The sequence below is a fragment of the Microplitis demolitor genome, chromosome 4 (assembly GCF_026212275.2).
Source record: "Microplitis demolitor isolate Queensland-Clemson2020A chromosome 4, iyMicDemo2.1a, whole genome shotgun sequence".
NCBI lineage: Eukaryota > Metazoa > Arthropoda > Insecta > Hymenoptera > Braconidae > Microplitis > Microplitis demolitor.
Window position 1 is genome coordinate 24,080,800 of NC_068548.1, and position 10,944 is coordinate 24,091,743.

A 10,944-nucleotide genomic window follows, 5' to 3' on the forward strand; every position below is an offset into this window, starting at 1 on the left:
ATCTTATAGAATATATATATATTCAAGTAAAACAGTAATCGGCAGTAGGTACACAAGTCAAAATTTCGATATAGATGTCAGTGCCTGTACTGTCAAATAAAGAGCAAGTGATTTAATTGTGAAGGATACAGAAAGATAATTTGTTAAAAAAGAAAGGATCAATTAATTTAAATTCTTACATGGCCCCAGATCCACGGCTGCATCTCACAGCAGTTTACAGCTCAAAAGTGGCCCTCTGAGGGGTCGAATTCCTACAAACTTTTTTTTGCCGGTGATCTATCGCTTCTGAATGGATTTAAAATCATCTGTTGTTTACTTTTTGTCTTCAAAAATTAATTTCTATTGCAATAAACCAACAGTTCATAGGTTAACAGACCATAATCGACACACAAATTTGGTTTAAAAATTTATTTTCAATGGCATTATTTTTTTTTATATAAATCTATAATATAAAATTTTAATAAAATAATATATAAATACAACGATAATTCTATTAATAACAATAATGTTCTTAGGGTATTACTACAGGTATAAACTGTGTTCTGTCTCCGACCTTAGGTGAGAACCTCAAGTTAACTTTATCTTTGTCTTCTTCACCGACTTCCAAGAAGCTGTTCCAGTCGAGAAGGAAGTAGAGACCGGTTTTTCTCGGCGCTGGTAACGCAGGATCCGGAGACTCTGTTACTCCTCCGAATGAATCTTCGAGGTCGTCGATGTTTGAGGTTTCGGTCAGCGGTGGCAGTTGAGTTGTCGTCGTGGTCTGTGAATCTACCACCTTTGTTTCCGAATCGCTGGAGGTACCAACAGAGTCTGCAGATAATTCAGAGTCTACAGGAATTTCTGATGAGTTGGTTCCACGAGCACCTGTCGTCATTTCAGTGGTGGTGGTGGTGGTAGTAGTAGTCGTCGCAGAAGTTGAATCCTCTTTAGTATCCGGAATTCCTATGAACAATTGTATTTTCAAAAGTAGTCAGACGACTTTCACGTATGAAAACAAATAAAACGAAACTACATAGTTATATATATTTATGTTTGTATATTCTTATTTAAATGCTACGTCAATTTATATCACCGCCACCGGTAGTTGTTATCACCGTTATTTCCTCATTCATCTGACGTTTTATTTTATTATTTTATAAAATACAGCATGAGAGCATGTTGTTAACTCTTCAGACACTTGTCATGCAATTGACGGGCATGCAAGTCCCGCTTGACATGTGCTCTATCGAATCATTAACTCGCAATATTGTAGTCTAACATGGCTCATATAAGTTCTCTCTATGATGCAATGAGGCATACATTATTAACTACTAGAGTATTTCGACAAATAAATATGTATAAAAAAAAAAAAAAAAAAAAAAAATATAAAATATTGAAACCAGTTGGGTTTTAGTGATGATGAAGAAACGTGCCAACGGTCAAACGTTACTACAGTATACGTTAATTTTTTAAACAAATAATAGTTGTAATAAAAAAAATTTTTATGTTAAAAAAAGTACAGGCAGTAATCTCAGAACCCGTTAAAACCTATAGATCTATAAAATAAATAAATAATTTACCTTCGGACTTGGAGGAGTTTTCGTCATTGTTTTGCCTCTTGACCTCATTTCTGACGTCATTGCTGTACATACGCATGAGTTCTTCCAAATTGAGTGGATCTGGACCTTCCTTGAGAGTTTTAGAAGTTTCTAAAAGCTCGTTCGCGGCTTTACGAACATCTGAAACCTGAGCTTTGCCTTCTTGAGCCAATCTAACGGTGTCTAAAAGTTGATTTATCTTTATTTTCTGCCGTTGGTCATTTAATTGAATCTCGTGAGGCTTGAAAATGTGTAATTTAGATGATGAAATGTCGGAGTTACTTCTGGCGGATACTTTTACTTTCTCGGGCACGTACTTGCGTTCGATGAGTCCTATGTTGGCAAGAATACCTCTCATGTTATCGGGAACGGCTTCTATGACGGAAGAGGTGCTGGTTTCAAGAGTTTTATCGAATTTCATTGACTTGCGATTTCGATTGTCGACTCCGAGGCCAAATTTTGCGAGGAAATCTCGCATTGACTCATCCTGCACATGAGACGTGGGAAGTGGTTTGAAATTATTCCAACTGCGAAATGTTGAAAGAACCGGGATCTTGGTGGTCGTAGTCAGTGGTTTCTCGGGTTCTTTCAAAACCTCGAGACCAAATCGCTGAAATAGCCACTGCACATCTGGCGTTAAATTGTTAAATCCTTGTCGTACGTCCTTTGGAGTCTCTTCAAAGGTATTCTGGCTAGTTATCGAGGGTAAATCTACTCCGGTGGATGACAACGCAGACATATGGCTCGGTAAAATGTTATCAGACTCTGGAATCTCGAAATTGGTTGAAAAAATTCCTTGTCCTGACGCTAAATTAGAATTTTCTACTTTATTTGATTTAGTTTCACTTGCATCCAATCCAATTGACTTTAATAGCGTCATTACTTCTTTTCTCATGGGTACTGGAGTCTTGGCTTCAGAATCATCTTCCATCTCGGTAGAAAATGAAGCACTGAATTTTTTTTTATTCTTCAATGTTGATGTCGATGACATTGGCGTGACAAATACCATCGGTTGTGGTTCGTCGTTCATCATTTCGTAATCCATCATATCAAAAGTTACTATTTCCGGCTTTACTGTTGTCTGCGGTAATTTTTTAAATGGAGGTACTGCCGATGGTACTTGTCCATCCGTTAAACTTGATGACAGTACTGTTGGAAGAAAAGGTTCAGGTTTACTCCAATTCCAAATTTTATGAGATTCATTGGTAGTAATTACCGGTGGCTGTTTTGTGGTTGTCGTCGTAGGTCTCTGTGTGGTCGTAGTTGTTGTTGTTGTTGTTGTTGTTGTAGTCGTAGTAGAAGTAGTTGTAGCTTTAGGTGTAACCGGAGGCGCGAAATATTTCCATTGATCTGATGTCAGGACATTAACTGTTGACTTTGTTGTCGGCATCGTCGGTCTAAAAGAACTTATTGGTTCAGATGTTGTCTTAAACATTATTGTGGTAGGCTTCTCAGTTCCGCCTGTGCTATAAACAATATCCAGTTTCTGCTTCCCATTTGAAGATTTATTCATTTTCTCTGATTCACTCAGTTTACTTGCTGGAATATCCCAGTTTGAAATCAAACTGAATCTCTCCGGTTCTGAATCAGCTTTCCCATGACCCTCTTGCATACTTCCAAATTCGTTATTTATCTCCTCGACATACCTAGTATTGATAAAATTGTCAAAAACCGGATCTGATCCAGGAGACTCTTCATGAATTGACGAAAACGGTAACATACTCCCAGAATCTGGAATCACTTGAACCATAGGTGGTTTTGTGTACAAATCTTTTATGTCTTCATTTTTAGCGTCTTTCGAATTGTACGGCAACACGACCATCAATGCACGTTGATAATCCGATCTCGCTTTTCTCACTGATTCCTCCATCGACTCAATGTCATGGGTTGTTATATTGAAAAGAATATCAACAATCTGTTTTCGTGATAATTTTGGCAGCTTCGAGTTTTGATCTATCATCCGCTCTACTTGTTCAATAGTCCGGTTGATCGATGACTCGATCTCAAACGTTGTCGGCAGTTGGTCCAGGCATCGGACTAGGCCGAAAACGCTTATCAAAATCATTAGTAATATCTGTAATAAAAAATTATTTAATGACAACATATATATACATATATATTCTCAGACAGCAAGATCCACATGTCCTAAAAAACTCGTGACCTAAAACGTTGATTAAACTTTGCCTTTTCATTCCAGAAATATAAATTTTTTGTAAAATTTTTATTCATACAATTAACCCGACAACTGAGTAATGACGACATTTTTTTTTTTTTTTTTTTTTTTTTTTTAACTAAGTTAATGAAGATCTGACCGCATTTCACAATAATCTCATGTTATTATTATGTATAAATAAAAGCAAAAAATTAATATACGTAATAACGATTTAGTATTAAATATTCAGATATTCAGATATGAGGTGAGTGAACATTAAGCGGTCCTTGACTAGCGTGACCGATCGAGAAAGTCCAACGCAATGCCGACCACTGCATGAGATTGTTATGCACGCACTTAACACACTAATGACATTTATGCTTTATTGCTTTTTTTTTCTCTTTTTATTTCAATATTAATATATTAATACGCGATATACTTAATAAATTTATGCTAATAAATAATTGATTTCACCGGTCTTTTTAATTTTAAATTTAAGAACGAAAAAGCTTCGAACTCTTGGTCATTCGTTTACAAATTAAAAAAAAAATTCAGGCAGCATTAAAGATTTAAGTAAATCAAATAGTTTATTTATTTAAACGGTATTAATTATTTTTTATTTAATAAATGTATATTTTTTTGTATATTTAATTATTTGAAACTCACCATTGCTCTGTCCAATCGTCTGGAGAAGTAGTCAACAACTGACTGTACGACTGAGGCCTACTTTCAAACTCTCTCTATCTTACCAAGTCGTGATTCTCCCTCTGTACAAAGTATTTATACTTTATACCCTCCACTATCAATTTGATCAGAGTCATCAGCCTATCATTAACATTTAGTCTTCTCCGTACTGTACAATTGCCATAATCTACAACGTATGTGAATCTTAAATTCCCAAGTTCACTTTCTTGTTTTCAATGTCGCGTTTTAATTTTTTTAAGCTTCAGTAAAATGGAAAGTTTGTGCCATCGTTAGAACCTAGAGGAAATCGGGTCATGTATACGTGTGACCTTCAAGATCTATTGATTTATTGAATTCTCAATTTAATTTCATTTTATATACTTTTACTGCATTAATTTTATTTTCTTTTGCAAGCTCATTAAATATTTTCAAATATGTCAGAAAAATAACAAATTATTATTCCATCCGTCAAAAAATAAGTTTTTTTGGTCGTCAGCTTAACAACCAGCGATACGAAACTGTGAGCCGGCCGTTGAACATGTAGGAACCAGCTAAAGAAAAACTTTCCAGTGATTTATTGTTTTATATGAATTCAAAAAGTATAAGTAAGTAATCAATGCTATAAATAATTGATTAGATTTTTTTCTGTCTCGATCATTACTCAAAAAGATAACAAAACAAAAAATCTAATTTGTTTGTCATCCGATTATTTAAGTAAATAGTAGACAAGATGTAGATTAATATTTTAAAAAATGCCTATTTTTTAAATTAATTGCGACTTTATATTCTTTAAAATCATTAAATAAATAAAACATTATATTTTATGTAATAGACAGAACGTTAAAGTGGGGAAGAAACTCTCACTTTAGCTGTTCACTACTTTGGACTCGGTTCTTTTTGTAGTACCTGTAGTATCAGTAACTCTCTTTTGACAACAACCGTAATTTTCTCAATAAAAAGTTTAAAAATATTAAAAAAAAAAAAAAAAAAATGGAGGAATATTTGAGTGTGCCAGAAGATACTCCGATCTACGATTTCTTGAACCTGTCGTGCGACCGAAATTCGGTGCCTCCAACATCCGAGTATCTGGACCGTAAGTTTTTAATAATTTCAAACATACAAACAAACAATTTAAAATTACTTTAACTATAATTAACTTATATATTATCCATAATAGATTATAAACAATTTAAATAAAACATTAAATATTAAATTATTTATTTTAAAAATAAAATCGTGTTACATGTACAAGTACGAGTATATGTGTAGCGTAGTGAAAGTTTAACTCTCACATGAACGATTACGTGTCGAAACGCGTGCTTGGTCTCCATTATATTTTCCTTGTGCCGATTATTCGCAGAAACTAAAAAAAGAAAGAAAGAAAAAATAAAAAAAGTAAAAAGTAAAAGCAACTCTACTTATTAGTCTATATGACTTGAGGTATCAAGCAGCTGCTGATGGTTATTTCTTAAATGTTGGCTGTTATTTTTGCAAACCCAATCATTATCTGGACTTTCAGGACTAGGAACATTTGGCACTCTTTTCATAACCATTGGGTCCATACTGACAATAGCTACAGTCTCATTAACATCACACGCTTCTTACCAAATATTTCTTCAAGCAGAATCAAAAATATACAAGAGGAATTGCTTTATGATCATATGGCTTTATCCTATAGCCAGCTTCTGTAGTCTTGTTGCTCTTTCAATGCCAAGGTAAACTTTAATCCTTATTATACTTTCACTAAATTATTTATTATTTTATAGCAAATACAGTACAACCACATACTCAGTAACATAAATAATAAATCATATATATTTATGAAATTATCTGAAACACGCAGTTCCTAATTAAACTTATCAGATAAAGATTATATTTTCTGATAATAGACATTTAGAAAATGTTATATTGTTCGTTGAGCTGTAGGCTGAAGACATATCCCAGGCTCATTAGAGATGACTTTTAATGAACGACAGGGACACGTATATTGAGAGGAAAAAAATAAATAAATAAATAAATAAATAAAGAGTTTTTGAGTGGCTAATGATCTCGTTCCACAACTCCGTCGATCCGGTCAAGTTCTCATTTCTTACCGATTAGATAACGTCGTATTGATCGTTCCATCTTAGAGGAGATCAGTCTTGCGATCGACAAATACATTCATTTCCTATCAGCTGCTAACTTGTTCTGCGCTTAATCTCCAGTTCTTTTTTATTGTCACTTTCATTCATTTATCACTCACCCGCCTTTTTTTTTTTTTTTTTTTTTTTTTTTTTAACGTCAACCACTTAAATTAATACACGTCAAACAAGTAACAGCAATTATTTGAATTATGTCCGGCAGTATCTCATATTTTATAGTTTTTTCGACAAATTTTTATTCGGCAGTTTTGATGAAAAAAGCTGTTACTAAAGCCACAGTGTACTTAACGATTATATGCCAGCGGACTGTGTCCTTATTTAGAAAAATGAACAAACTTGAGATCCAGGTATATATATGTAATTGTCGGCAGTGTCTCTATTACGTTGAACCGGTTTCATGAAAAAAAATGTCAAGCTTCCCTTCTAGACGGGGTTACCTCCGCGAAACTACTTCATTATATGTGTAAGCAGATCGAATCTCTTGGGTGCATCTGTGAGTTTTTTGTTAAACAATTCCACCGAAAATAATCGATTCGAATATATCTTTTAAAAGTTTTAATGTTGTGGAAGGAGTTTTTGTAGCAACCCAGCCCCATATACTGATTCCTATCTTGATTAAGTTTAAGGATATACATATAAAGCCCATGCACCAGTAACTTAAATTTAGCTTCCTCGGGTCTTGCCCTTACCTGACATACTTATACAATTAGATAAAAATAAAAATTTTTAATTCACGATAAATTAAAAAGAAAAGTAATAAACTCTTTGCTACTTTCAGAACTCAATTACTGTCGGAGGCAATTACTCAGATGGCGCTGACAATATCAATGTATCGGGTGTATTTGCTCATCACCGAAGTTGGCCGGAGAAAAGTTCGCGAGACCCCAATGGTATTGAAAGTTGGACCGTGCTGTTGCTGGCCATGTCTGCCATTCCCCATTCTCCAGTTCAACGACGCCAATTTGTCTTGGCTTCGGATAATCATCCTTCAATTCCCCATTGTCCAGGTTACTATAATTATAATTATACAGGTTCTATCCACCAACTATAGTTATACAATTATATTAGTCTAATATTATACCGAATAATTTAATATTAAATATGCTAAATAACCACTTCCAGGGAATGATATACATAATTTTTTTAATAATGTATATGGAAGATCCGATTATTTATAACACGTACAACATTTTTTTCCAACCGCTCTGCGTCGCCAGCATCCTTCTCGCCCTCTACGGTCTCAATATTGCCGCGATGAGTCTCAAACAGGTGAACCCAGGTGAATCAAACTGAATATAACTGAATAAAACAAATGTTTACATTTTACGGTAGTGCATGCTTGTATTAACAATATAAAATAAAAAAATATATATTTTTATAAGACCCGGGCTTTTTTAAATTTATACAAGTCAATGTATTGACACAGGTGTCATTCAATTATCACTCAGTAGATCCTGACAACTGAAATTCTTTTGTACTCGAAATAAAAAGTTATATCGAGTCTCGTCCTTTTGCAGGGCCAGACCCGAGCTCAAGAATAACAATGATAAATAAAAAAATAAAAATAAAATTATTTTTGTTTGTCCACAGAGGCAAAGCTTCAGTTGAAGGCTCTTGTTACACAACTAGTACTTTTTTTCTCAAAACTCCAGGCGTCTATTATTAAATTGTTACCAGCCACTGGACTCTTCCCCTGCAATCCGCCGATCACACCGCAGATGTATGCAAATTGTGAGTACCCTTCCTGCTATAACTTTAAACATATAGTTTATGGCAACAATCGAGAGAAAAAAAAAAATAGTAATAATAAATATGAAAAATTTTCATTACTGAGTAGCAAGAAATTGAGTCGAGTTGACGACAGACCGAACAAAAGGCCGAGATTAATATTTTTTTATTTTATTTTTTTTCGACAAAGAAAGAGCGGCTGTGATGATGGAGACTCTGATCCGGGTTAATCGCTAGGGTTAAGGCTACACAAAACCCATGGGATCGCTCATGTCGAGTCTCATGTTACCTTCTCAATTTCAGTTACCTACAACGCGCTGATGCTAATCGAGATGTTGCTTCTTGGGTACGTCGCAACCTACATGTATGGAGAGCATACGAGCGTCACTAAATCAACAACTGTTAACGAGCCAACCCTCCAAACAATTACAACAATCAATCTGCAGGCGCAGATGAACAAGCCTCCAATGGCCACAATCAACACCACTCATAATGGCCATAATCAACACGTACAACTCCCAAGAAACGTTGCATAAAAATAAATAAATCCAAGACCTTGAAGAAAGGATAGATCAAGATCTAAATCTTTAAAAAAAAATTGTCAAACCAAATAATTATTATGCGGCTCAAGTCTTCGGCTAAATTATAACCTAGACTACTTGGTTCGCATCGTTCGCATACAAAAAATACTCACAACTCACAACGCGTTATTTATTATATACATATAATTTAGATTTTTGGAATTTAAAAAGATCACGATCGGCATGACAAATTGGATATCGAGATATTGTCACCCGCCATCCAGTAAAAAATAATATAACGTGACAGGAGATATAAGAGTGCTAGATGACACGTGGCTCGCATTCCTAATTTATTTTAAAATTTGTGTACCTGGACTGGATTAACGTAACAACAGTTTTTCAACCCATTGAAAGGTATGCGTTGACACAACTGTTGTTTTTTTTTCCAACTACAAAATTTATTGTAATATAGAATATTTTTTTTTTTATATCTAAGCTAACTTAAGTTGAACAGTGTACTGTTTATATATAGCCTTTAATGTTTTTAAATATATGTAAGATGTGTATAGCATTAATGTTTTCATAAAAATGGTGACGAGGGGGCATGTGTCAAGTTAGTTAAACTTTTAAATGAGATAAAAAGAAATAAAAAAGCAGTCGATGAGTGAGGAGTCGCCGAGTATCGAGTTTAAGTAAAAATACATAAACGTATATAAGCTATAAGACCACGTGCCAGACACTTGGTAAGTGTAAACAGACATCGGAATGCATTATCATGACGTGTGCTGACGAATCACATATGCTTCCTTATTGTAGATGGCTCACTGCCCATTCCTTTGCTCAAATGTACTCTTGTGTTGCCTTGTATTTATTCAGTCCACCCAACAAAGAAATTATAATAACAATAAATTTACACAATAGATTGTTAAACTGTTAAAAAATTCTCTAGTATTTGACCCATTTATGCTTTTTAATTTTTAATTTATAGTAAAAAGTGACCCAGAGAAAAAAATTCTCCGTTGACTATTTATGTATATGAAAAAGAAGCATTGAAGACTCAAAACGATACATTTTTTTTGGTTGATATCTTTTTTTGAATGTCTGGATGCTGATGATCGTACAAAGGCCCGTGGGTCTAAACATCCTAATAACGCGACGTATACACATAGTCTTGGTGATGATAAAAGACCGAATGACGTAAGCTGAATCTGTTTGAGCTGGAGGGAAGATGGATGCAGCATCCACTGGGTGGTAGGCAGGCTGGCAGGCAGGCAAGCAGCATACTTTCAGCCGAATGATGCTAAGTCAAAAAATCAACACAACTTACTGTAGATTAAATCCCCTCGTAGATCTGATGGTTGTTATTATTCGGATCCATTGAGTATGAGATGGGATATGGTATAGAGGTATAGAAGTATAGAGGTATAGAGGGTGCGCTTTGAAAGCCTCCATCGGAATACACGGGGGCAATGAATCACTACTGGATCACACAGATGCCAACGCAGCTCCCGAATAAAATAATAAAATATAAACGCGAATGAGAAAGGCCTTATACTAATATATATGATGAATGCATGTAAACGTTTTTTACTCTCTTTGACCTTTTTTTCTTTTTGTATTTTTTATTTATCGACCAATGAATGGAGTTTGTCAAAGCCTGAATACGTTTTTAGGGTTTTTTTTTTTTTTTTTTTTTTTTATCGAATCCAATCACAGTTTGATAAATATAAATCTGGCGCTAAATAATTTAGGTAATAATTTTTTTTATTAAGAAACACGAATTTTTACATGTTGATTTAAAACTTGCGATAACGATTTTATAAATAATTATAATTGTCAGAAAGATAAGTGGAATTTTTTAAACATATTTTTGTCATTAAACTCTCACAAAAACGGTGTATGTATATAATATACCTGACGAAAAAACAAGAGTCTGTTAGTCATTATTTTTAGTGTTTTATTTTATATTTTTTAAAAATATAATATACATGAGCTCTTTCCGGTGGTTTGAAATTTAAACGAATTATTTATGAGCTGAGTTGAGACAATCTGACATAAAACCCACGATCTTCTGTCACGATGATCTTAACCGATAGATTGAGCACTGAATGAAATAAAACGCAGTTCGTAGAGAAGACCTA

General features: G+C 34.2%; 2 protein-coding genes across 2 annotated transcripts; one reads left to right on the forward strand and one right to left on the reverse strand.

Moving 5' to 3' along the window:
• Positions 1–433: 433 nt before the first annotated feature.
• LOC103578766 (mucin-5AC) lies at positions 434–4,464 on the reverse strand. The gene is made up of 3 exons (XM_008559937.2): positions 4,396–4,464; positions 1,560–3,651; positions 434–942 (listed from the first exon to the last, which is right to left on the reverse strand). Exons 1-3 carry the CDS (start codon positions 4,396–4,398, stop codon positions 512–514), a joined length of 2,526 nt encoding a protein of 841 aa, XP_008558159.1. The 5' UTR covers positions 4,399–4,464; the 3' UTR covers positions 434–511.
• Positions 4,465–5,403: 939 nt separating this feature from the next.
• On the forward strand, positions 5,404–9,733 carry LOC103578767 (organic solute transporter subunit alpha). Its single transcript, XM_008559939.1, has 6 exons — positions 5,404–5,506; positions 5,933–6,128; positions 7,333–7,561; positions 7,677–7,833; positions 8,145–8,285; positions 8,586–9,733. Exons 1-6 carry the CDS (start codon positions 5,404–5,406, stop codon positions 8,816–8,818), a joined length of 1,059 nt encoding a protein of 352 aa, XP_008558161.1. The 3' UTR covers positions 8,819–9,733.
• Positions 9,734–10,944: the final 1,211 nt, after the last annotated feature.

Coding starts and splice junctions, on each gene's coding strand:
- LOC103578766 (XM_008559937.2), bottom strand. Junction 943..1,559: donor AAACTCCTCCAAGTCCGAAG/GTAAATTATTTA, acceptor AATTGTTCATAG/GAATTCCGGATACTAAAGAG.
- LOC103578767 (XM_008559939.1), top strand. CDS start 5,404: ATGGAGGAATATTTGAGTGTGCCAGAAGATACTCCGATCTACGATTTC. Junction 5,507..5,932: donor AACATCCGAGTATCTGGACC/GTAAGTTTTTAA, acceptor CTGGACTTTCAG/GACTAGGAACATTTGGCACT. Junction 7,562..7,676: donor TTCAATTCCCCATTGTCCAG/GTTACTATAATT, acceptor AACCACTTCCAG/GGAATGATATACATAATTTT.